The sequence below is a fragment of the Asterias amurensis genome, chromosome 13 (genome assembly GCF_032118995.1).
Source record: "Asterias amurensis chromosome 13, ASM3211899v1".
In the NCBI taxonomy this organism is placed as follows: domain Eukaryota; kingdom Metazoa; phylum Echinodermata; class Asteroidea; order Forcipulatida; family Asteriidae; genus Asterias; species Asterias amurensis.
The window spans coordinates 16,795,003-16,821,895 of NC_092660.1; the positions used below are offsets into that span (position 1 = coordinate 16,795,003).

A 26,893-nucleotide genomic window follows, 5' to 3' on the forward strand; every position below is an offset into this window, starting at 1 on the left:
ATTGTGAAGTAAAACATATTTTATATCGAAGAGGTGGATATCGCGCAAGTGAACTTTAAAAAAATAGATACGGCAATTTTTTGTCCTCACCTTAATCCGGCGACGACTCTATAATGTACGTTCACATACTACATATCCATAGATTTTAACTCCCATCTGGGCTCAGCCTCGTGAGAATGAGAGTCGTCAGCTCAGAGTTATTCTTGCAAAGTTCACGAAATAGTCCCTGGAGTCCCATAATGTCTCTTGAAGCTTGGCCGAACGACGAAAACTCACTGTTCGGGAGCTATACAGTCATTTGACCAGTTCGGGATCATTGACCAGTTCGGGATCACTTCAACTTTGCAATAACCAAATAGTTATATCACTTCTCATTATTACCAATTTCTGTTGATATATGTGAAGATTAACACCCATTAAACCAACAAACCCAAAATAAGGTGCCAAACATCATCAGCAAATAAATTATGGCTGTTTTCCTGAAGGTTGTCTGCGAAATTTATCATTTTTTTGTTTAAAAATGTTGGTTGAAAAACACTGTTAAAACTTCTTACCTTTAGAATTGGAGTGCGGGGGCAAAAAATATTTATGTAAAATGATAAAAATGTGTAAAAAAACATTCCTGTAAAACCTGTGCAGACATCTTGTTTTTTTGAGGAGACGAAGTTACCAAAATCTTCTTTAGGGGGGCAACTTACCCTTGACCAGTTCGGGATCACTCAACATCTCATTGCGTCAAATGGTGCCGCACTAACTTACTAAGTATGGTAAAATCATACTACTGCAGTAGAAAGTTTATTCAGATGATTTTGAGAAACATTACTTCAACAAATTCTTTTTGAATTTTTTTTTTTGGAGAAATTTAAACTTGGAGGGGTCGATAATGCTTTTTAGGTTCGCTTCACTTTTTCATTTGCCTTTGCTGTTGTTTTGTGGTTTTGTCACTGGGTTTTTGCGCTGCTATTGAAGACACTTGCATGCCATTCACTAAACAAATGAAGTCCAAGTCCATGCCAACACACCTCTGAAGTTTTGTGTCCTTGAGAGACAGTTTTATGAATGGGAGTATGGGTTTGCAATAAAGGGCACTCTACTGATTCAGAATAGATTCAACTGATCCTGAACTGGTCAAACAGGTGACAATACTTTTCTTAAAGCCTCTTCAAAAGAACTAATCTTTTTGTGTCAGTGAATACTTGGTGAGTTTTATGTCATGTTTAGGTAAACTGATAAACTTTTTTGTTTAAAATATCAAAGAGATTGCAACAAAAAACAATGTGAATTCAAAAAGTGATCCAGAACTGGTCAAACGACTGTACAGCTGTTGACTGCCGGTCTGTCTTCAGTCGTGTACTCAACACCAAAGTTATGTTGTTGTCCTGTTTGTAGTTTGAACCATGGAGGTAGAATTTGTCTGCCTCCATGTTTGAAGTATAAGAGCTAACTCCTTCTTGGAACCTGGTAAACAGAATGGCTTAACTGTGAATCTGTTCTAGTTGTACGCCTACTGCAGCAGTTGTGTGTGTTCTATAACACACTTCCATATACGTGTAGCAAAATGTCACTCTTCAAAAAGTTAGTGTCCCTCCAACAAGTCTTCTTTAGATCATTAATACTGCAATGAAAAGCTCCCAATATTAGTCCAATAATTATCTCTAAAGTTCCTCGTGAATGTGCCACTGTCTGCTCCTACATTCCTAGTCCAAAACACGATGTACAAATCCAAAGCAAGATGCAATAATTTGCAGCCATAATCCTGTTGTTCCAGTTCGCTGCGGCCATCATTATAATAATGACCGTGCAGTTCATGTGACAAAAGTGCTTCAAATTTAGGCGCTACAAAAGCTTCTAATTTGCATAACACTGTTGAATGGTGCAGCTGTGCTTAGGAATGTCTCGTGTGAATAATGATATGCACATTATCGTTATCGTCTGCTCAGAACTTAGATGGCTAGCCACTGTAGCCATGCAATTGAGTGTAAAAAAAGTAAACTGGTCCCCTGTCTTTGGCATTACCAGTGATTTCCAGCGGATTTTTCATTGGATAAACGGCAGTGACGTAAGCTTTCCAAGTGATTTGATTGGTCTGAGGTAATTGTGGGTGGAGCTGTCAAGCATTACATCACGCCAATCAAAAGACAGATATGGAATCCTTGCTTTCGGTCGTCTGTCGTGTGCACTGTGTATTAGGTACAGTACATGTAGGCCCGTGTTGTTGAACTCGATTCTCAATTTGAAACAAATGACCAATTGAAATGTGATTATGGGCGGGAATTGACGTCGGTTCTTCAACTTCGGAATACCCCTGGCGTAATTCACGACCCATTAACAATGATGACAACTTATTTATAGCGCAAATTCCAAACAATTGTATTCAAATGCGCTGATAAAAATGAAATATTTATATAAAAAATATATATATTTAAAAAACAAAGGAAAAAAACATAGTATTATTCCCATCATACGAGCTATTGGACACAATAAAATAAATAAAAAAGAAACAGCGATGAAATTATTTTAACGATTCAAATTACAATTAAAATTACCACAATAAAAACAAGATTAAAACCAATGTATAGTTTAAATTACAATTGTTCATCTTGTACCTTTCTTTGTGTTTTATTGACATGAATCATTGATCTACATAATTTAAGGGTACTAGAGTGACTAGATAAACGGCTGTTTGAAACCGGCAGGGTTGTGGCCGTGTTATGAAGCTGAATTTGTGCTAAGAAGGTGGCATATCAACTTGGTTAAGGAGGGGGGGGATGGTAAAACCGAAAGGTCAGGGAATGTGTTAATCCTTTAGTGCTTCTCAGCAATAATTGAGCGAAAAAAATGTTGTATTAATATGGCAAACTACTGCATTTTTACACAGCTTTGGACTTAACAAACTATTCATCAAGCTACCAGTGAACCTAAGATATTATTACAATTTATGAAAATGTTATCTTTTATAAACATACAAGTATAGGGTTAACTTTTGTTATCAAACAGTGCATTAAAATTAAATGTATTTTTTAAATACAAAAATGTTAACCTGGATGATTGCTTTTAATAAGTGTAGTAAACAAATTAAAAATACCAAAACAATTAATTGGGAGAATAATACTATTTGTAAAACTGTTTTCTTCATTTTAACAGTTTTCTTTGAAATCTTCTGCGTTGAAGGCTGCACCAAAAGGTATGCATGTGTTACTTATGAAAACAGAAGCTCTCCTCGGCGAGTACAATTTTAGCCTTTACATAGTGGAATCATAAAGTGTTGAAGTTTGTGATGTCACCATAACCTTTGTTATAAATGCAATATATTATACGGGTTGCCATATAGGTAAGACTTCGCAATACATAGAATGTATACTTATCTTACCTGACACGGCTCAAAATTACCAGGATCAGTTCAAATGACCCTGGTTCCGGGTCAAAGTTTTTGACCCGGATTTGTGAGTCACTTTGACCCGGTTATGTCATATTGGACCTGGCTTCCGGGTTGAGGTTCACCGTTTCATGTTTGTGATGCGGCTTTCTGGTCACGTTGACCCGGACCTGGTCATGTCATATTGGAACCGAACTTGGGGTCAGGGGTCACTGTTTTATGTTCTTGACGCTTCCCAGGTCATTGACCCGGACTTGGTCTTGTCATATTGGACACCGATTTGGGGTCGAGAGTCACTGCTTCATGTTTTTGACGTGGCTTTCCGGGTCACTTTGACGTGGCTTTTCTTGTGATTTTGTCCCGGACTTGGTCATACATATCACATTTGACCCGGGAGTTTATAGATTGGAGTATCAAAGATGGGGTCCAACTCAGTACTCGTGGAGTCCACTCTGGATACAAATTGAGAGGTTACCTGGTGACAGAATGATAAGGAAAATACCATTAACTAACTTCAAGGAAATACATTATTTGATTTACATTCTTTCTTGTTAGGATTGTAAACTCTGCCTTGTAAAAGATTGAATTTTCTAAAGCTGTAAGTCGTGCCTAGTGTGCCGACACCCAACCAATGAACAAACTTATAATCGTGCATTGTAAATCACAGTTATCATTTCTCCTTGCTCCAAATCATATTGTTCCGGTAACTAAATTTAAAGAAGTTAAGTAAAAACAATAACATGGTATATTTCGGGTGAACAGTCGATAATTATGAGCTCCCTCGATATAAGAAATTGACAAACTAGTTTGTCAACTTCCAATACATCGTGGAGCTTAAATCGACTGTTGAACCTCAAAACCTAGGTAATGTTTGTTAATAACGCATATCGGTTTATGGTTGTGGTAAAAACGACAACTAATATTAACCATAGGGTTCACGGAAGTACGAGAGTGGTATCGTCTGTAGAGTAGACTGACAACAACCACACCGATGCCAAGTAGGAAGACACCGATCCCAATCACTATCACTAAGGCTGTGAGGATATTGCTTAAATCTCCTCCTCCTCTTCCTCCTGTATCGTCACAAGACTCACCCCCTAGGACTTCAGACAAAGTTAAACACAAAAAAAACAACTTTACTTCACTTTAGTTATGTGTGAGGAATGACGTGGCTACTTACAACAATGTTCTTATAAGTAAAAACATGAAAGTGAAAGATGCAAAAAGTTCATGTTTACCTGTTACTTCAGCTTCCGGGTCTGTGTTGAGCGGACTGGATACGATCGGCAGCAATGCTCCCAAGCTGGACGCGGTGACTGATACTCGAGGGCCGATAACCCGGTTGTGGTAGTGGTCTGTGCTGAAGCCTGCCCTCACTGTAGCTAGGTCGAGTCTGTCAGCTGCAAATACAAAGTAGATGGATAAGACTGATAGGAGTGCACTTGACTTTCGATATTAGCCCATGTACTTAGCCACTGACTGATGGCTGGGAAAATAAACTTGAGTAACTCACTAACAAAGGCAACCAGTTATTCATAAAGACCTTGCCAGAGAAGAAAACAGGTTTACTCTAAAGGCAGTGGACACTATTGGTAATTTTCAAAGACTAGCCTTCACAGTTGGTGTATCTCAGCATAAGCATAAAATAACACACCTGTGAAAATTTGAGCCCAATCGGTCATCGAACTTCCAAGATAGTAATGAAAGAAGAAACGCCCTTGTCACACGAAGTTGTGTGCGTTTAGACGGTTGATTTCGAGACTGTGCAATTCATATTCATAGATGTTGAATCAATATTTTTTTATGACGGAGGTTGGCGAGTTGCGAGTGATCTTACAACATACATTGCACATTTTAAAAATATTTGTGTATTTCATTATTTTCGAAACGCACGATATCACACCTCTGTAACACCACTACATGAAACAAACAAACAAACAAACAAATAAACAAACAAATAAACAAACAAACAAACAAACAAACATTAACAACAAACAAACAAATATTCCACATTGACTTTAAATCATACTGGTAACGTATGGACTCTCTACACCTGAATACATCGGACTTAACGTCAAAAAATAAAACAGATATTGTTGTTTGATAATAATAAACTTACCGCAACAGTCAATTCTGATTTTCAGTGATATTTTTTTCAAGCAGTAGGCTTCACCAAGGTCAACTCTCCACCATGGTTGAACTTCATTCACTGGGAGAAAGGAACATTTTAGACATGGTGATAGAACATAATGTAGTATCAGAGGAATGCAGTGTACATATGAAGATTACGTGATAGTGTGGTGAAGATTGTTACATACTTGGTTTCGCTTGCAAAAAAAGTTGCTGGCAGTGTAAGCACTTTATGTAATCCACCATATACATAAACTGACAAACCTGTCCAGGTTCGAGATTGATCGGTAATCTGGGTCAATAGAGAATAGTGAAAAACCGACTACACATTTTACATTGCATCGATGCCAAAACCAAAATGAATAGAACACTCCCTGAGATGAGCGATAAACTCCAAACGCAAAATTAGATAATTTATTTCTCATCGAATATGAAATTTCAGACAGATATATTTCAAGGGATGTTTTCTACTACCATCATCATTGGCCCGCATAAGTTTTATATGAATCTGTGATCTTCACGATTTTTGTTTCTTACCAATTCTGTAATGTTCCTTTAAAAAGCCATTGGACACTTTCGGTAAACAGTGTTGTCCAAAGGCCCACACTTCGTGTATCAAAACTTATATTATGAAATAACAACCCTGTGAAAATTTAGGCTCAATCGGTCATCGGAGTCGGGAGAAAGGGAAAAGCCACCCTTGTTTCCGGACGTTTCGCCGTGTCATTACATGTGTTTAAAATAAAACCGTAATTCTCGATATCGAGAATTGATAATTGTTTCAATGTTTTCTCAAAAAGTAAAGCATTTCATGGAATAATACTTCAAAAGAAGACTTTCACCATTACCTTCTGTAAACCCTGATAGTAGTTTGTAAATCTGTGAACTTTTGTTTTCTGTTCAGAAAGTGTCCAATGGCTTTAACCTTTTTACCTGTAGCTGAAATTGATTCATCATTCCCGTCGATAGCTTGAAATGCATGATACTTGTTGTATAATGTTGAACTCTGCGCAGCCTGCTTGCCAGTCAAATCAAGGGTTCCACCTTCGTATAAAAAAAACCAACAACAAAATTCAATAATACCGTCGAAGTCTTATAGCGCACGTATCTACCAAACAAGGTAGGCTACTCAAGGCGCTGAGTGTATTATACTAACTTTCAAAAAAATAGGTTATTGTAGTGATGGATTAGCACCGTAAGGGTTACTCCTAGAACTATTTCGGTTTCGTCCGGCTATCGTCTCCCGTAACCTCATAGGTTTATATCTCTCACGCGTTCAACGACCCATGGTTCAATGAATTTCGGCATCAGGAATCTCTCTTTTTTTTTTTTTTAATCTCGCCAAAATTAGGCTCTATGTGTCCTTTGATGTATCAATGTGTATTCTTTTGACCAGAGAATCCACTCCACAATCTCAAAAATTGTTAAAAATGATAAATTCTTACCGTAATTTCAGATTCCCTATCTACTGTACGTGTTACTCCTCTGCCAACAATAATTGAAAATTACCCGACCTCGTTTTGCGAAAATGCGTCACGAGAGGGCGGGTACGATCCGTGATTTGTGTACAAAACATACACGGAACCACGAAGCTCGCACAGGGTACCAGTATGTACACTTTTTGCACACAGCCGTTTACGACGCATTCAGCAGCCACAACCAGGAACACCGGGGCGAACCCCTTCTCTTTCCGATAAGTGCACAAGGTTATTTTACATGCATTACAAAACACATGAAACCAACGGCTTTACGTCCAATCCGAAGGACGAAGCAATGGTTAAGTGTCTTGCTTAAGATTAAGAACACAAGTATTGCACGGCTGCTGGGAATTCAAACCCACACTCTGCTGATCAGAAACACCAGGGTTTGAATTCAGTGCTCTTTACCGCTCAGTCACGACACTTCCTCGGCCACGACACTTTAATCAAAAATGTCGATGGAAATTAGTGATGTTGTTTTGTCTTGTTATGTGACTTATGATTGATTGCACTCTTTGTTAATTGTTAGAATACTCACATTGTCTGACTCTCAGCAACAACAAGCAGGCGAGAATCCAAACCAAACTAATCCTTCGAAGACTCGTCAAGTGTTTGTCCATCTATTCATTCAATTGTTGGGAAGACTTCCACAATTACATTTCTTTTAGTTACGTCATCCTTATGGCTGAGAACTTTGATTGAAACGACTAATTCTACGATGCATAAAATACTGCATTTTCAGAATACTTAGGGTTAATTAAAAAAGATATCATTTTTGGATTACGACGTCTGCCTTATTTTTGCGTAAAAACCCGAGCTTAAAGTTTGTTCCATGTTATTAACGCGCCATTGAGCCCTCTGGTCACGATAAAGGTTTCTGACTGGCTCCTGGAATTAAATTATTTTGGCGCGCGCGCTTTCGAGAGTTTGAACGGGCGCAATTTCCATCCCTCCGGCATAAACGTAAGGGAAGGATCAGGCTCTGCGCCCGTCACTCTTGGAACGCGCGCGCCCAAAGAAGTCTATTCCATGACCCAATTCCTTTATCGTGTATGCGTAGGCGCGTAAAAACATGACATGGAACAAACTTCCAGCTTGGTTTAACGCGGAAATAATAGGGAGACATCATAAATCAACAACTCAAACTGCAGTGTTTTTTTTTTAATCTTTACCGGTACCCTATTATTGTTAGTCTGCAATTAAGTAGTCTGTTAAGCATCTTAGAAAAGTCGTTTCAATCAAAGTTCTCAGTCATTTAAGATGACGCAAATAATAGCAATGTAGTTGTGGAAATCTTCCCAACAATTAAAGGAATAGATGGACAAACATTGGACATATCGTCAAAGGATTATTTTGGTTTGGATTCTCGCCTGCTTGTTGTTGCTGAGAGTCAGACAATGTAAGTATTCTAACAATAAAAAAAAATCAAATATTCATTCATTCATTTTTTTTTTTACCAACTGGCAGCACAACAAACTGGCATTACAAGGTTAAAAAAAATATTGGGGAAAAAAGTTGCACAGATCATAAAGTTACATTCACTTTTGCTCTCACATTTAACTTTGCTACTTCATTGCATTCATTACTTTTGCAGTAAGTTTTGTGTGAATATTGATGGGCGTTTTATAAGGCTTCATTTAGCCTTCATTATGCAGTGCCCGAATCTACAGGTAAACAGGTAAACAGGTAAGGAGACAAAACAATGTCTGTCACTATACTATGTGCAGCTATAAGCAGGATAGGCCTAATATAAACTACATTTATTTTGCAAATGAATATTGTGTCTCCTTTTAATACGAAGGTGGAACCCTTGACTTGAGAGACAAGCAGGCTGAGCAGAGTTCAACCAACGGCGGGTACATTGCAAAAAACGCTATCGACGGGGGTCAGAACTCAATTTCAGTTACAGGTATACTTTTTATAATTATAGGTTAACCTACAGAAGTTGTGTACAATTTAATAAATTAACTGCTAATAAACCGAGGCTTGGGGCGTTTGTAAAAAAAAGAAGGAATATTCACGATCTTCATCACCAACATCTTCACCACACCTCATTTACAGTAGGCCTACACCATCTTCACCACAACCAATTTAAACAATACACATAATTCACCACGCCCCAATTACAGTATATTCACCACAACCCATTTACCCTACATCATCTTCACCACCCCCTTTTAGTTTACAGTACACCATCTTTACTACACCCATTTACAATTTATCGTTTTCACCACAACCATATCACAAAAGATCTACACACCATGTGCAAAGCAATTTTAAATACCGTCTTCAACACAACACCATAATAACGATAATCAACATCTTCACTACATCTATGATCTACATCACCAGTACAATTTCTGCATACACACCTACATCTGCCGACACTCCTATTGAACTTTTTTTATCCTAGCAGTGACCCCGATCATATGACCCTGACCCTGACCTACTCCTAGAACTATTTCGGTTTCGTCCGGCTATCGTCTCCCGTAACCTCATAGACGACCATCTGTCACGCGTTTAACGACCCATGGTTCAATGAATTTTGGAATCAGAAATCTCTCGTTTGTTTTTTAATCTCGCCAAAATTAGGCTCTATGTGTCCTTTGATATATCAATGTGTAATCCTGCGACCAGAGAATCCACTCCGCAATCTCAAAAATTGTTAAAAATGATAAATTCTTACCGTAATTTCGGATTCCCTATTTACTGTACGTGTTACTCCTCTGCCAACAATAATTGAAAATTACCCGACCTCGTTTTGCGAGAATGCGTCACGAGAGGGCGGGTACGATCCGTGATTTGTGTACAAAACATACACGGAACCACGAAGCTCGCACAGGGTACCAGTATGTACACGGCTGTGTGCAAAAAGTGTACATACTGGTTCCCTGTGCGAGCTTCGTTCGAAATAGTTCTAGGAGTAACCCTGACCCTGATGACCCTAACCATTACGTTTGAAACACGAGATGGTTTTCGGAACATGGTGTTCGGAACATTGGGAACTCCGAATATAGAGCAGTCAACTTCATCAACATCTTCACCACACCTTAATCACAATCGCGAACTTGACAACCCTCTTTTACCACCCCTTATGTTTTATTAACAATCTTCGCCACACACGTAATCATCACCAATGTGTACACTGTATTCCTCTGCTACTACATGTTCCTTCACCATGTCTTAGCGTTTCCTTTCCCCCAGTGAATGAAGTTAAACCATGGTGGAGAGTTGACCTTGGTGAAGCCTACTGCTTGAAACAAATATATCTGAAAGTAAGAGCTGACTGTTGCGGTAAGTTTATGTTGACGTTTAAAGGCAGTGGACACTATTGGTAATTACTCAAAATATTTATTAACATAAAACCTTACTTGGTGACGAGTAATGGGGAGAGGTTGATAGTATAAAACTTTGTGAGAAACGGCTCCCTTTGAAGTGAAATAGTTTTCAAGAGAGAAGTAATTTTCTACGAATTTGATTTAGAGACCTCAGATTTATAATTAGAGGTCTTGAATTCAACCATCAAAAGCACACAACTTCGTGCGACAAGGGTGTTTTTTCTTTCATTATTATCTCGCAACTTTGAAGACCAATTGCGCTCAAATTTTCACAGGTTTGTTTTTTAATGGATATTATGTTGAGATACACCAAGTGAGAAGACTGGTTTTTGACAATTACCAATAGTGTCCAGTGTCTTTAAGCCTAATTCTTTCAGGTGTAGAGAATACAGTAGTCACCAGTCACGTTTAGAGTCACGTTTAGAGTTTTCTTTCAGGTTAGAGGTATTATAGTAGGTGTGATATCGTACGTTCCGAAAATGTAGGAATACACAAACATTATGAAATGTACAATAATTATAATTCGGCACTCGGCAAACTCCTACAAGGGAATATCAAAACCAAGCTGGCAACAACCTAACGCTAATGAAAAACATTGGTTTAATGTATATAATTATGAATTGCACAAAATCAACAAGTGTCGTGGCTGAGCGGTTAAGAGCACCGAATTCAAACTCTGGTGTTTCTGATCAGCAGAGTGTGGGTTCGAATCCCCAGCCATGACACTTGTGTCCTTAAGCAAGACACTTAACCATTGCTTCGTCCTTCGGATTGGACGTAAAGCCGTTGGTCCCATGTGTTGTGTAACGCATGTAAAAGAACCCAGTGCACTTATCGAAAAGAGAAGGGGTTCGCCCCGGTGTTCCTGGTTGTGGCTGCTTAATGCGCCGTAGCACCTTGTAAACCCTTATATAAGGTGCTAAATAATTGGGTCTCAGATTCCATCACTACAATAACCTATCTTTCTGAAAAGTTTGTATTATATATACTCAGCGCCTTGAGTACCTTGTTTGGTAGATACGTGCACTATATAAGACTTCGATATTATTATTACTATTATTAATACTTAGATTCTAGTGATTGTGAAGGTAGCGGTTAAAGCTTGTAGGATTCGAACCTACAACCTTGTCATTGCAAGTTTTGCAGTCTTACTACTTGACTAATGTGAATGTGTTTCCAGGCTCACCGTGCCCATTTCCTGTTCATCCACTTTGTTAATTTCATGTAATCGAAATGTGGGTAACTTTGGGGGAAAAAACAGCATTTGATGACAACACAGCAATTCCACAAAATAAAAGAAAATACTTTTTTTACGGTGTCGTTACTTTCTCGAAATAAATTATGTGAACAATATTTACTGCTCAAAGTGAAGGTGTTTTCTTCTCTGACAAAATGTCTTTGCAACTGACTTGTAATTCCACACCATTCCTTATATCGAAAGTCAAGACAACTCATAACCATCTACTTTGTATTTGCAGCTGACAGACTCGACCTAGCTACAGTGAGGGCAGGCTTAAGCACAGACCACTACCTCAACCGGTTTATCGGCCCTCGTGTATCAATCAACGCGTCCGGCTTGGGAGCATTGTTGCCGTTCGTGCCCAGTCCGCTCGTCACGGCTCGTTATGTCAGCGTCAATCATGATCAGACATACGGCAAGATTGTAACAATGGCAGAAGTCATGGTAGACGAACTCCTTGATACAGACACGGAAGCTGAAGTAACAGGTAAACGTTTGCATCTGTCAGATCTTCGAAATAATCGGTGACAAATGAACTGTTTTTGAGAAAAGTTGAGTGGCTCTACTAAAGCCCCCATCCTCCCTCACCCCAAACCAAATCCCAAGTCAGGATCAACCCGGATTATTGGATCATCTTGGACACTCAATCCGCGTCATACGGATTACTGACTCAGAAGTGAGTCAGGTGCCATGGGACCGGGAATCCAGGTCAATTCTGACACTGAAAATGTATAGCCTTTTTTCATAGTAACTTCATAAAAAAAATGTCATGATGGTTCCGTATTTTATAACAAGAATGACATTTATAATGGACTTCTTGCAGAGGAAGGGTTGGACTTCACTGTTGTCATCCACCCGCCTGTAGTTGGCCAAGGCGACATTGTCATCGGTGCCTACAAAGGATGTAGGGACATCACTGCTAACGTGTCATTCGGTCGACAGTTGATGACCGGAGGAAATCAGAGCGGACTACCGGGGCAATCTAGCCAGGTCGATGACAGTTACTACGGTCGCGCGACGAGGTTGCTTCGTTTGCCGGACCTGGATGGAAACGACAGGGTCGGTGTCTTCTACTCGGAAGCTTCGAAAAATCAAAGCACGACTCGAATACAGGCGATTATCCTCCCGAATGATGGTAAGTTTATTCATTTCTAGGTATACTTTAAAATGCACAATATGTGATATTTCTTACCCGAGTTAAAAAGCCTCCCCAAAACATATATAATCTTTGCGTTTTTTCTTCAGACGCGAATGTTCAAACTGTTCCGGTATATCGGACCCTAACGGCAAGCCTTGGAGAGGCGGTTTCCCTTCAGATGCTCAACAAGACTTCAAACACTACCTACAGGTGGAAGCATAATGGAGATGCAATAGATGGATGGAACGATCAGCTCACGGTGTCTATTCCAAGTGTTGTCCAATCAGATGAAGGGATATATAGCTGCTTCGTGGACGGTCAAGAAGATCAACAACGTCACAGCATAATGAGACTCATAGTGCGAGGTTGGAATTTACATTTTTTACATTTTTGTATTAATGTTCTTGAGCTTGTTGCATCTGGTAGAATGAACTATTAATGTGATGTTAATCAAAACAGGCGGGCCGGGGTTCAAATCCTAGCCTGATTAGTAGCGAGTGCGGTTTCCTTGAGCAAGACAGACAGACATTTCTGCTTCTCTCCACCCAGGAGTACAAGTGGGTAGCGGTGAGAGCTGGGGAGTAAGCTTCGATGAACCAGCATCCTGTCCAGGGAAATCAAATAATCTCAGTCGTTTAAAGTCAATAAAACTGGGCATATAAAACACCAGCCTGATGAGCCTTTGGCTCGGAATAAACTTCATTTACCTTTTTGTATTTTTCGAAAACAGGTTGTGCAGCTGGAATGTGGGGGCCGCCATCTTGCTCGCTTATTTGCAATCAATGTTATAATGGTGGTGTTTGTGATGACATCACTGGAACATGCGTCTGCGCTCCGGGCTTCAGTGGAGAGAACTGCGAACAAAGTAAGTAGGGTTAAAAGGAAATTGATTGTCCAGTTTCTTAAAACAAAGAAAAAACACGTTTTCGTGCATCAAAATATTGCACACTGATTATTCATCAATTAGTTATGTTATTTATTTCATTACATATCCAACAACGCAAGCTTCCATAGCAGAAGGGTAATTGTGAAGAAGGAAAATACATGATCAGTGTTCAGATCAGGTTTATAATGTAGGAGGAAAAGTTCCAAATGGGGGGGGCTAATATTATGCAATCAGGAGCGGCTGAAAACCCATTCTACATACGATTTCCGGTCAGTGAGGTGGGATTCGAGCTGGGGTTCACAAAAATCGAAATGTAGGGAAAGAAACTGCGGGGCTCTCCTACTTTTTAATCTATTTCTAGTGTTTTTGACTCAGGTCATGGTCGTCATGTCTTTGGCAAGAATGCCGAGAGAAGTTGCTCTGACAACATCGACCCACACCACACCGCCTGTCAAGGCCGTCTGTTTTGTCTCCGTGACCCGTACGGGTGCTCGTGTGCTGCGGGGTATAAAGGACTTGACTGCATGCCGGGTGAGGATTCATTGCAGCAAAATGTTTTGTAAAAGTTTAAAAGTTACAAAAATGTATGAAGGTTCCACTAACTACTCCCCCCAGTATGCCTTAAAGTTGATCGACAGGGGTTTTGAAATCCCAGAGCCTAACACAGGCGGTCAGATAGCCTGCTACAAAGATTAGATGCCTCTGTTGTATCTAAGAGTTATATCTGGTAAGTCTGTATGGCTGTTCAATTTTGTGCAAGAAGTATATAAGTGAAAATATTTTCCAGTTCTTCTAATAATAAAAAATACACCACTCTGGAACCTGATCTTCCTCTTGGATAAATGGAATGGTCCAATCTAGGTTTTAAAGGGCTATGACTTCCCTAGGGCCCAACTTCATAGAGCTGCTAAGCACACAAGTTTGCTTAGCATTACATTTCTTTCTTGATAAAAACAGGATTAAAAAAACAAACTTCCACGTGATTTTCAGGATAAGTAAACAACAGCTGAATACCAGTAACAAGCAATTGGTTGGTAATCCTGTTTTTATCAAGGCAAAAATTTTATGGTAAGCAAATTTGTGTGCTTAGCAGCTCTATGAAATTGGGCCCAGGGCTTTGCACTAAAATATAAAAGACATGTTTGACTTCGTGTTACCTGCGCCCACTTGGTTTTAAATGAATGTGCGTTTGATGAGCTCAGAGATCAGGTAGAAGGTGATGGATAAAAATCTTAACCGATGTTTCTTCGGAGTTGTCCCTGTATAAGATTCGAAGAGCAGAGTATGCAGTGTTCATCATAAACACACTTCAATGTTGTTATGTATCTAAATCATCTATTTAAATTATCCCTGTCTAAAAAAAGAATGCGAGGAAGGGACGTATGGTGTTGATTGCAAGCAAACATGCCGATGTGCAGACGGACAAACATGTCTTAAAGACACAGGCCAATGCAGTGGAGGTGAGTGTGTCATGGATCAGTGGATTCGGGTCAATCCTTTCTGGAAACAATAAATCATAATAGATAATATCCACAGCTGTGTGTCAATATGAATGATGGTTAAACTCAGATTACTAATTGCTTTTAGAGATTCACCAATTACCGGCAGACGCTTTTTTGCACTGTAATTTTCTTGAAAAAGTGCGGTTATTAGTTCTTACTTATTTATGTCAACAATTGTTTACATAAATATACCGACATATACCGACATATACCGACTTCATTAAAATATTATTGTAGTGAAGTCGGTATACTGTTTCGGGTGTTTGATAAAGGAGGCTACTTCATTTTTTTTCATTTTTTTTTTCTTTTTTTCTTGCTTTCCTTAGAGGGTTGTGCGTCACCATACTTCGGATCCAGCTGCCTGTGCTCGAGTAAGAACAGAAAACTCACTTTATTATAGCAACATAATTTACAATATTAAAAACAAACAACATCTGATGGACAACAAGATGCCACTACGCTTGTCTTAATAAACACTGTACACATAAAAGTACAATCTCGACGGCCGATTTTGTGCGTTTGAAGTTAAATGTTGTTTTATTTTCCTAACGAGTAGCAATATCTATTATACACGTCACATAAAATAGAAAGCTACACAAATTCGAAAGACAGATCCATAATACATTATGGTCAAATATACACACAACTAAAATAAAGCACTTTTCTCACACCGTTATTTCAAACGGTTCTTCGTTTTTGGTTCACTAGCACACCTCGATGTTTTACAATTTCAGGGGAGAGTTTGGTTGTGGGTCTTGCAGTGACGTCACAGGAACCGCGTCAACTGTCCGCAACATGGCTACCGGATCGCTGCTTCACCATCGGCTACTTCGTGAATGTTACTGACACAGCTTCCAGTCTCGTGATTGTTGGTGAACAATACATAAATAACACTGAAGAATCTGTGCTGGTAGATGGTTTAATGCCGTTTACTGAGTACCTAGTGCAGGTTGCAGCCAACACTAGTGAGGGGCCTGGACCGTATGGAGATGGTGTTACTGTAAGGACCGATGAGTCAGGTAAGATGGACTCGTGATAGACTCGACAATTATGTCGAAATGACCAACAAATGGGTACAACTGACGAAGAGCTTAAAATACAATTTCAACTAATTTCCGGTTCACCCTAGTTACCTCAATAAGTAAAACTTGAAGATTTCTTTCCCAACTTGGTCTTCTTTAGAGCCTACCGCGCCCTTGAACGTCACCATAACGACTGCCTACAGATCTGCCCTGATTGTTGAATGGGTCGAGCCCAATCCACCGAATGGGATCATTATCAACTACGACATCACCTTCTGGAGAGTCGACGTTTCATCGCCAACAACGGTCCTCACTGATATTCAACCTGGGAGCAATTTGATTTATCAAATCATTAATCTACCAATCGGTTCCACTTACTCCATACAGGTACTTGGTAATCGATAATAATATATTGAATATAACAATCGATAAGTAATAGTTAAGAAAACGAGTCCTGTAATATGTGACGAGCGTAAATTAACCAGGGCTTAGAGCACCTCAAACAATGATATTCAGCGAGAAGCTAACATTAAAGTTCCAACAGCCCAAGCTGGGAAGAGAATCACTTACTTAGCGGTAATATATCTTGCTAAGCGTAAATGTTTATCAGCCGAAAATATGTTGCAGCTGTTGCCCCGCAGTTTTCTTGTTAAGAAAACGAAAATTTATCAAACTAACTTATAAACCAAATCTGTCCACAGGTGCGAGCTAAGACGTCTGTAGGGGCAGGTCCTTGGAGTGACGTCATCAATGGAACAACCCAAAGTGAAGGTATACAACAAATTACAGTGAACAATCAATTTGAAGACTTGAATTGCTTAACAACCAAAACAATTATTTTTCATAATTTTCATTGAATATTTGTGTATTGTTTTATTAGCCTTGTCGGGAGCTCAATGCCATAGGGCAACAGTGAGGTGCCCATTATCAAATTTATTTTTTGTGTTAATTAATTTTAAACCAATGATAAGCTGTTTTAAGTTTGACTTCTAATGTTTTTCCCTCAGCTTTTGAGTTTGTAACGAATCTACGCTCGATGGATCGAACAGACAGAACAGTTATCCTCCAGTGGGATTTAACATCCAATATCCAAGGCCAAATACGAAGCTACATGGTAAGTACAAAACAATATTGTAGCACAAATTGACCAGGAATTTGGGCAAATAGTGAACCTCTTATGGGTACCAAGGGCCGCTGAATAATCACAAGAGAGTCAAATCATTTGGATGATACTTTTACTTTGGAATAGGTGGAGTACAAAGCTCTAGAGAAACCCCACCAGCCTAGTTTCACAACACCGGATGAGTATCTTGGAGCTGAGGTAGAGGTCGTACCGTACAGTCTAGGCGGTCTTGAACAAGGGACGAAGTATGAGATAAGAGTCTCGGTATTGGCTGAAGACTCTACGGAAGGTGCTGCAGTCCTGCAAGTGTACACAAGACCTCAGCCCGGTAACAATTCTAAACAGGTTAAAGGTTTAAAAGATGGAAAATTGCATCGGGGATAACCCATTGGTTTTACCCATTATACACCGATGTTTGTTGTATGTCTGCGGAAGGAAAGAAATCACGCATAATATTACTCGGGTGGGATTCGAACCCATGACCTTTGCAATTCGAGTGCAGTGTCATACCATGTCATACTGTTAACTAGTCAAGGAAATATACATTATTGCACACATCATGAAAAATGGTTTTATCAACCCCCGTCATCAAGAATCCCTCACATTTTCCCCCGGCCTTTGGAAAACCTGTTCTCCACCGATTAGGGACTCGGCCGTTTCACAATCCTCGTTTATTTTCTTGCGTGAACTCAAAATGTCCTTCCATTTAATTCCCTTTTCACAGTCTGTGCTTCCTCTGCCTTTTTGGTCATGTGCTCTTGGCCTATGTAGTGTAGTGTACAGTATTAGCCTTTTGTACTTATGTATTCTACTTGTCATTGTCTGTCGCGTCTTGTCACTGTCCTTTGCTATGTGCGGGGCTGCATATACCAGCGGGTAAAAGTGGTTCTTTCTACTTTTGCAGCCCCTGACCCACATAGCAGTCTCTTTTTTCTTTTTTTGCATTTTGGTTCGTCTTCGGTTAGTTGTATTAATTTTGTATTGGCCTGTTTAAATTTAAGTTGAATTTCGTATGTTCGAGAAGTGAGAAGACTGGTCTTTGACAATTTACCAAACGTGTACATTCTTAAACAACTCCATGAAATTGGGTTGGTTTTATTTCTTGGTATCTTTCTTTAATATCTCCACATTGTGTTCATTGATTCCCAGATCCTCCAGTGCCTCTTCCACCGTTAACGTACCCAGATAAATCAACCCTCTCTACAGTCACCATAAGTCTCAACACGGACAGATTCGACGACGCATACATTGTGTAAGCATTTGGTACAAGATCCGATTGGACTAGCCACCAATATTTAGACTTCAAGTCTGAGATCGCTGTTATCACTCCGCATCAGCCGCGCAAACACGCTCCAAAAACAGCAATCACAGACTTGGGACTTTGGCGTTGGCTTTGTGAGCATCCATTACAAGGATTCTGCATTTGGATTGGTTCAAAGTGCTTCACATGATGATGACATAACCAATGAATATTACTCCTACATTCGATTACATGTTTACACACAAACATAATGAAAAAGGCATGAGTCATCAACTCATCTATACATGGTGTTTATCCCCAAAAGTTTGATACTCTCTCTCTTAGCTCCTTCGTAGTTCATGTCAAGAGGACAGCCTCCCCATCCGCGACCAAGAGAGATGTCGTACAGTCGCTACATTATGTAGACTCTCCGTATGATTACATAGCAGCCGAGTTCTTCAAGCAATCTGTACCAGAGGAGTTTGTAGTGGGTGATGCAGAGACGTACGGGGGTTACTACAACGCTCCGTTGGCCATGAACACCGACTATGAGATTCGTGTTGGAGCGTTTAGCAAAGGCAATGGCACGGTACGTTCCATGCAGGACTCTCTTTTGGCGATATTAACTTTCCACCTACCTTTTCGGTTCCTGTTCAAGCATCACATATCCGTTTACATCTACACACATTTGTATAACTTAAGGGCAACCTAACATATCACGATGCAATTAACAGCAACCAGTTCCAGGCAATCTCCAAGAAGAGAATTCACCATTTACATTTGAATGTTCACATAGTTATTACTATTTATTGGGGGTCGTAAGATATGTTTGAGAAATAATGCTATGAAAGTCGTACAGTCTGTAGCATGCACTGCAATTTGTTGACTCCAAGTTGTCTGTAAAAATTGCTTCGTGTGTCAAGGTCCATGGGACTCTTTTTTTGGAGATACCATCTTTCCACCTACCTTTTCGATTCCTCTGTTCGATCGAACATCACATCAGTTAACGGTAACTAACGTATGTTTTATTTCACTCTACGTTAGGAGGTATCCGTTACATATTCAGAGCCAGTTTCTATCACAGGTGAGCCATAATGTTGTGCAGTTTTCATTCACTCTTTTTCTGCACTAAATGCAGTGGACACTATTGGTAATTATTCAAAATAATTATCATCATAAAACCTTTCTTGATAACAAGAGAAGCAGCTCCCTCTGAAATGACGTAGTTTTTGAGAAAGAAGTAATTTTCCACTAATTTGATTTCGAGACTTCAAGTTTAGAATTTGAGGTCTCGAATTCAAGCATCAGACAGCACACAACTTCGTGTGACAAGGGTGTTTTATCTTTCATTATTATCTCGCAACTTCGACGACCGATTGAGCTCAAATTTTCACAGGTTTGTAATTTTATGCATATGTTGAGGTACACCAACTGTGAAGACTAGTCTTTGACAACTACCAAAAATTAGTGTCCACTGTCTTTAGAATTGATAAAACACAAAGTGCACTACACGTTTTTCACAGAATCTGTTTACCCTCGAACAGGACAAAGAAGTGTCAAAATATTTGTTGTCCACCAACCATTAATTTGCTAGTGTGTCTGTAAGTCTTTGATTGAGCGAGTTGTTTCTGTTGAATATAAATCAGTGACTGAAACTGCAATTAAAAATATAGTTTCCGTATGCAAAACGCAAATGGAACCCTTCCCAAGGAGGGGGGGGGGGACTTCCACTTTCGAATAAATACTACAGCTTCGATGAACTCGAGTCCTATATATAATGCTAATGGACTGAATAGAAGTTTCTGAGACAACAATATTGTAATGTTTTTACTCGAGAGCATTGTTACATTTAAGTACATGTCTGGGGCTACATTAAGGTCCGTGTTACATTTAGGTACATGTTTGAGGCTACATTTAGGTCCGGGCTACATTTAGGTACATGTTTGGGGCCACATTTAGGTCAGGCTACATTTAGGTCAGGCTACATTTAGGTACATGTTTGGGGCTACATTTAGGTCCGGGCTACATTTAGGTACATGTTTGGGGCTACATTTAGGTCAGGCTACATTTAGGGCTCGGGCTACATTCAGGTACATGTTTGGGGCTACATTTAGGTCTGGGCTACATTTAGATACATGTTTGGGGCTACATTTAGGGTTCGGGCTACATTTAGGTACATGTTTGAGGCTACATTTAGGTCCGGGCTACATTTAGGTACATGTTTTGGGCTACATTTAGGTCAGGCTACATTTAGGGCTCGGGCTACATTTAGGTACATGTTTGAGGCTACATTTAGGTCTGGGCTACATTTAGGTACATGTTTTGGGCTACATTTAGGTCAGGCTACATTGAGGTCCGGGCTACATTTAGGTACATGTTTGAGGCTACATTTAGGTCCGGGCTACATTTAGGTACATGTTTTGGGCTACATTTAGGTCAGGCTACATTTAGGGCTCGGGCTACATTCAGGTACATGTTTGGGGCTACATTTAGGTCTGGGCTACATTTAGATACATGTTTGGGGCTACATTTAGGTCAGGCTACATTTAGGGCTCGGGCTACATTCAGGTACATGTTTGGGGCTACATTTAGGTCTGGGCTACATTTAAGTACATGTTTAGGGCTACATTTAGGGTTCGGGCTACATTTAGGTGCCGCACACACGTCACACATACTCATTCTTCACATTCCTCACACATTTTATTGAATTAAAGTTAGGTTTTCGTGTTTAACTTTTCTGAAGTTCAAGGGGTTGAGTCTTGTGACGGCAGAGGAGAAGGAGGAAGAGGAGGTGTTAACACTGCCCTCATTGTCTTAGTCATCGTGTTTGGGGTCGGTGTCTTATTGCTTAGCATTAGTGTAATCGTGGTCAGTCTACTCTACAGGAGGAACCGCTCTCGTCCTTCGTTAAACACGGTGGCTGACGGACGGGTAATGTATAAACCAATTGCTGAATATGATATCTCTGATATCTCTGAACAATTTCATATGTTCGAAATCGAACTGTTTGTGTGCAGCAGTTTGGGGTATAGTAGTGCATTCTGATCTACCAACCATGGCTTCTGATGGATGATACCCAAGCCTACATCCGTATGGACTGTAAAGGGGGTAACCCTGTTGCAGCCCCAGGAGTAGGTGGCAACGGCCCTTGGAAAAACAGTTGGTTTGTAGCCCACACCTTAAAGTGGCCGTCAAGCCTTCGTGTCTGGCGACTTCCATAAAAACAAATATTGGGGGATTTACTTGTTGCCAGTGAGTTTCTACCGAAGATATTTGGGCGGTGGCATGGCGTGTTGTGGCCGAGCCGTCTAGTTCACCGGAACCAAGTTCTGGTTTTGTCAGCAGCAGAGTGTGGGTTCAAATCTCGGCCATGACACTTGTGTCCCGAGAAAAGCACTCAACTATATAAGTACAGTTGGAAATGTAGCATTCTGCTGCACCAGCTAGGCTCCTAGTGGATGCATATCCTTACAGACTGTGAAGGGGATAACCATGTTAAGCCCAATTAGAAGTGACAACGTACCCCGGGCCCGGTTGATCTTTTCAGAATTGCCCCTGCTCTCATAACTGCAAACTGTGTAACTGCAAACTCTAGTTTCAAGATAGTTTTCCCATCCACAAACAGTTTCAACTCCAACAACATGATGTCGATCACTGCAAATCTTATTTTCACCATGCAAAGTTTCAAATCGTGCCTATAATGGTGTGGATGACTGCGAAACTTTTAGATTAAGAAGATTCGTCTTACACAACGCAGAGTTTACAATCTTAACAAGGAAGAATTTTTAATCCTTCATATACCATTCGGTCACAGGTCGCCTCTCAACTTGTCCGGAAAGTGGACTCCGCGAGTATTGAGTTACAACCCTGCTCTGATAGTGGTCTCTGGACAGCTAAATGTGACATTGCCTGGGAAGACCTAACCATAGATAGGTCCTTCCTTTTTGGCAAGGGCCGCTTCACCGTAGTGCACAGGGGCAGTGTGAAGATCAAGGGAAAGATCACACAGGCAGCAATCAAAAATCTCAAAGGTAAGTTGACTCTATACCCCCAGATGTGTTTTGATCTCGCTTGCCGTTGTTGCTTTACTAGGGGGCGAGAAGGGGTAGTGTACATGGACACGAGGTTGATGTATGCCTTATTGCCATCTTGGTGGGATCCCCAGTATACATCGTTTTTGTTCAGTTCAATTCAATCTACATTACTACTCTACGTCCATTCAAAGGGGCCAGTCTAATCCATTGTTATGAACCCTCAGATTTGTGAAGAGCCAGTTTAACATGGTTTAACGACAGTAAAATGGTAGTTCCACCATAATCATAAGTCTACGGGGGAAACTGATTTTGACTTACTATAGTTTATTTTTATTATTGATGAGGCAATCAGTTGTTATTTTAAAAAGAATGTCGGTAAGTTTACCCTTCTTAAATCCAAGCTATGGGTAGTTACATCATCGTTTTTCAAAAAAGCTTTTGCACTTAGTCAATAAAATAACATAGATTCTCAATGGTCCACTGCTCCCTGCGGGAGTTCTAGATGGATAGCACATGACGTAATTGATCACCAATGGTCTTTGAAGTAAGTAAAAAAAAAAAAAAAAAAAAAAAAAAAAAACGGTCACGTGTACACACTGCGCACGACTCTCGGCCAATGTTCTTTTCAGTCATACGTGTTTCATCAAAAATGGCGGACAAAGCAAGGGATCCATATAAATCTATATAAACATTTGACGTAAGTATCTTGCAAAATATGAATGAAATGATTTTATGTTTTGATCTTAATTACATTCTATTTGACTTCCACATGACGATAAAGATGACGTTCCTAAGAACGCAATTGATGCCCTAGTGAGGGAGTTTCTGACCATGAGAATGATTGGACCACACCCGAATATTGTCGCCATGTTGGGGGCATGCTCAAATGACGGTAAGAATGGGCCTACTGAATTTATTATAAAGTAGCATTATGAATAGTCGATCCCCGTCAATTTTAAAGAAGTACCTCGCTGAAGGTTGTAGGCCTACCTAGTCATTTGAATGCAGAGACACAGTTCCTTTCAAATTGGGAACAAAAACTAAGCAACATGACCTGTCAGTGATGTGCAATCGAATTTTGGAGACGAGGTTGGATTCCAGCAAAGATAACATACCAAAACAAAAACGGACTTCCTGCAGAAACGGTCTTCCAGGAGCAAGGCAAAGTACTGAGTCGGGGTCTTTGAAGGGGACTGCTCATGGAGGCCAGCGGAGCACGGTCCCCCCTCGAGCCTTGGAAAACTTGGTCCGTTCATGTCTGTAATAATAACTACATCTTCTTGCAAACAATCATTTGAATCCAGGCGCTTTGTACGTGGCGACTGAGTATCTAGCTAAAGGTATTCTCCGTACATTCTTGCGGAGTCGTCGTCTTATTCAGCTCAGACGACAACAGTCGAACAAAGAGGGCGACCGCCCACTGACCTCTTCAAACTTGCTCCAATTCGGTGTTGATGTGGCCAAAGGGATGGAGCACTTGTCCAAAAGTGGGGTAGGTACTTTTGTTTTTATAAATTCAATTCAAGTCAACATTTTTTGCATACTTGTCTTCTCAAGACATTCAACAAAACATGACATAGATATAAAGCAAAACAACTTTAGCACAGAAGATGGAGGGAAAGTCAACACAAATGAAACTACTCTTATCAAGAAAAGAACATTACGTAGATATATTAAAGCAAAACAATAAGCACAGAAGATGGAGGGAAAATAGTTAATCTATGTATACCAACAAAGGAGATAATTGAAGCCACGTGGCGCACGTATAATTTCAAAGAACAACGGATTAACTGATGCAGCTAATCTCAATGGTTTCCAAAATACATTCAAATACCAGTTTAACCACAGAAATGTTTTTCCTTTTCTTTGCAGATCATTCATCGAGATCTTTGTGCCGGGAATATTCTTCTTGGAGCAGACATGACTGCTAAAATCGCTGATTTGGGACTTGCCGATGGAGACAGAAACACACAGCACTCGGTAACTATATCATTTCTACATAGTCATTCTCGTTTTCTATTTTTAATTTTTAATCTAACTTCTGCTAAAAGTTGGGAGAAATGAACAATAAGACATCACAATATTGTGTAGGTTTAAAAGAAAAACATGTATGTCATTAAATCTTAGAAGCTATTACTATTAAAAAAAATTATATATTTGTTATATTTATATAATATTGTTTAGTTATTATTGTTTAACGTCATTCCACCAATAGGAATAGCGAAACTGTCTGAGATGTTTATGAATAAACATTCAAGAGAGATTTTCGGTTCTACAATTCATATTTCATGGTCGGTTTTACTTCCAATGTTTGTGGTTTTCAGGATCGACGGATTGCGACCCGATGGTTGGCCATTGAATCATTGACACTCAACATTCACGTGTGTAGGAGTGACGTGTAAGTTCAATTCAACAGAACTTGTTAGACATTAATTTTGTTATACTGATATAAATACGGCAAGTATAATTGATCTGTTTAAATAATAAATTTACTTTGATTAATATTTTATGGACGTACTTCTTTTAAATAGTTGTATTAGCAAAGCCTAACAGCAAACAATTATTGGTAAAATCTCATAATATTTGTTCTTGCAGTTGGTCGTTTGGGATCTTGCTGTGGGAGATAGTAACGTTTGGTACGTATCGATATTTTTTTTCATTCGTGAAAAAAAAGTAATTTTAAACTGTAATTGTTTTTCCACAGAACTTGGGAAGTATTGAGTACACAGTGCCTATACACACATCGGTGTAATTAAAATATAAATTAATATTATTTATTTCCAGAAGTGTATTTATGATTGTGTGTTATTAATTTGTTCTGTATTGCATGTATTCAAGATGAATTTCCTCCATTGTAGGACCAATGGAATTGAATTGAATTGAGTTTACATATAAATGCTGTCTTATTGTTTATTGAATATTTGTTGACCAGGTGGAACGCCCTATCCCGACACAGAGAGCAAACACCTTGCTGATCAATTAATGAATGGCTACCGTTTGCCCAAGCCGGAAAACTGTTCAGACAAACTGTAAGAGAATTTTAATTTAGAAAATTTTGGGGAGTTTGTTGTGTTTTTTTACGAAACAAATCTTATTGAAACTATGTGGTGACATTTGGGGGGCATACGATGTGCACAATTTTTTTCTAGGGGGCACTTGTGTCTTATAAAAACTGCAGTTTACAAGCCTCTTTTCGGCGCTCTGGTCCAGCAATTTACTTGGTTTTTATAAAGTAATCTAACATGAGTCTAATATCAAGAACATTGAGTGCAAATGGAAAAATTCTGAGGGTTTTCTTTACACTAAAATATACCGCAATAAAGCTCACAAACTTTAACAAAGGTTGCCATAAATTGTGTTTAGTTTAATGTGTGGAAAAAGAAATGTAATAATAACCAGTAATCTATGATTTGTTTTCATTTCTTTGTATAAAATGATCAGGTATGGTTTGATGTTAAAGTGCTGGCAGTTAGAACCAAAGGATCGACCGAGCTTTGAAGATATCGGCAAAGATCTTCAGCAGTTGATCACTGAATCAGAAACAAACGTAAGTTAGCATTGCTTTCGGTTTTATAATAGTAGTAATGAGTTCCGTGCCGGGGGCAGACCGGGTCGACCCAGGAAAGCTAACCGAACTCACCCGGCCCAATGTGCGCTAGGGATAGGGTTGTTGTTACGAAGTATTAGGTGTGATTTAAAACAAGGTTATAATCATAGTGCTGTCCTTCCACTGTACGCACAAACTTACCAAGCATTTCAAATCTTTCACTATGTTTTCATTTTGTCTGAACAGTCGAAATCACCTCCTCCCATCTCATCGCCAACTATCTATGAGGAATTCAGCTTCATCGATCCGGAACTGGACGACAGATAATTAAGTGGAGCACACCGCCTCCTCTTCCGAAGGGCCCCGCCTTCTCCCCCCCCCCTTCCATGCCAGAAGAAAAAAACTACGCCTTTTTTTCAGGAGGAACAACGCCTTGAGGTCATTAAAGATTTTACAACGAATGCACCTTCAAGTTGCATTGATAGATGTCATTGACCGCCTTCTTTAATAGGAACAATCGAAAGGTGCACGCATGCGTACGCGCGCTGCGCGCAACTCTCAGCCAATAACGTCACTTCACGTATGCACATTTTAAATCACCAATAGCGACCAAGGAAATTGGTCTATGCTTCTTAAGTCAAAATGACTGCTCTTTACACACGTACGAACTACTATTGTAAAATGAATCATTAGTGCATGCTTTGTGGGATGAATTGCGAAGGGACTGATGGATAATGAAATGTTTATGCTGTGTTTTTTGTTTTGTTTTTTTGTTATGCCCAGCTCCTTAAGGATATTAATACTATTAGAATATTCATCACTTTTTATTGTTAACAAAT

General features: G+C 39.6%; 2 protein-coding genes across 3 annotated transcripts; one reads left to right on the top strand and one right to left on the bottom strand.

Moving 5' to 3' along the window:
• Window positions 1–2,525: 2,525 nt before the first annotated feature.
• LOC139946354 (fucolectin-4-like) lies at window positions 2,526–7,825 on the bottom strand. Of its 2 annotated transcripts, XM_071943994.1 has the most exons (6): window positions 7,523–7,825; window positions 6,440–6,550; window positions 5,496–5,585; window positions 4,615–4,776; window positions 4,304–4,479; window positions 2,528–3,851 (listed from the first exon to the last, which is right to left on the bottom strand). In XM_071943994.1, exons 1-6 carry the CDS (start codon window positions 7,602–7,604, stop codon window positions 3,756–3,758), a joined length of 717 nt encoding a protein of 238 aa, XP_071800095.1. In that variant the 5' UTR covers window positions 7,605–7,825; the 3' UTR covers window positions 2,528–3,755. The 2 variants fall into 2 exon arrangements, with proteins under 2 accessions (XP_071800096.1, XP_071800095.1); XM_071943995.1 differs by lacking the exon at window positions 4,304–4,479 and having other exon boundaries at window positions 2,526–3,851.
• A 261-nt stretch (window positions 7,826–8,086) lies between these two features.
• LOC139946352 (angiopoietin-1 receptor-like) lies at window positions 8,087–26,883 on the top strand. Its single transcript, XM_071943992.1, has 28 exons — window positions 8,087–8,383; window positions 8,786–8,893; window positions 10,189–10,278; window positions 11,801–12,049; window positions 12,386–12,697; window positions 12,808–13,065; window positions 13,431–13,565; window positions 13,962–14,117; window positions 14,951–15,046; window positions 15,415–15,459; window positions 15,823–16,107; window positions 16,271–16,497; window positions 16,812–16,881; window positions 17,118–17,224; window positions 17,360–17,561; window positions 18,383–18,485; window positions 18,819–19,062; window positions 19,518–19,557; window positions 21,217–21,404; window positions 22,288–22,504; window positions 23,289–23,399; window positions 23,812–23,999; window positions 24,380–24,487; window positions 24,832–24,905; window positions 25,103–25,143; window positions 25,440–25,536; window positions 25,949–26,054; window positions 26,301–26,883. The coding sequence occupies exons 1-28, from the start codon at window positions 8,302–8,304 to the stop codon at window positions 26,379–26,381; spliced, it is 4,020 nt and encodes a 1,339-aa protein (XP_071800093.1). The 5' UTR covers window positions 8,087–8,301; the 3' UTR covers window positions 26,382–26,883.
• Window positions 26,884–26,893: the final 10 nt, after the last annotated feature.

Excerpts from the sequence above, each read along its gene's own strand:
- LOC139946354 (XM_071943994.1), bottom strand. The coding sequence starts at position 7,604 with ATGGACAAACACTTGACGAGTCTTCGAAGGATTAGTTTGGTTTGGATT. Across the intron at positions 4,480-4,614 it reads CCCGGAAGCTGAAGTAACAG|TCCTAGGGGGTGAGTCTTGT; the intron begins GTAAACATGAAC and ends CTTTGTCTGAAG. Across the intron at positions 3,852-4,303 it reads GTACTTCCGTGAACCCTATG|GTAACCTCTCAATTTGTATC; the intron begins GTTAATATTAGT and ends TTCTGTCACCAG.
- LOC139946352 (XM_071943992.1), top strand. The coding sequence starts at position 8,302 with ATGGACAAACATTGGACATATCGTCAAAGGATTATTTTGGTTTGGATT. Across the intron at positions 13,566-13,961 it reads TGGAGAGAACTGCGAACAAA|GTCATGGTCGTCATGTCTTT; the intron begins GTAAGTAGGGTT and ends TTTTTGACTCAG. Across the intron at positions 25,537-25,948 it reads GAAAACTGTTCAGACAAACT|GTATGGTTTGATGTTAAAGT; the intron begins GTAAGAGAATTT and ends TAAAATGATCAG.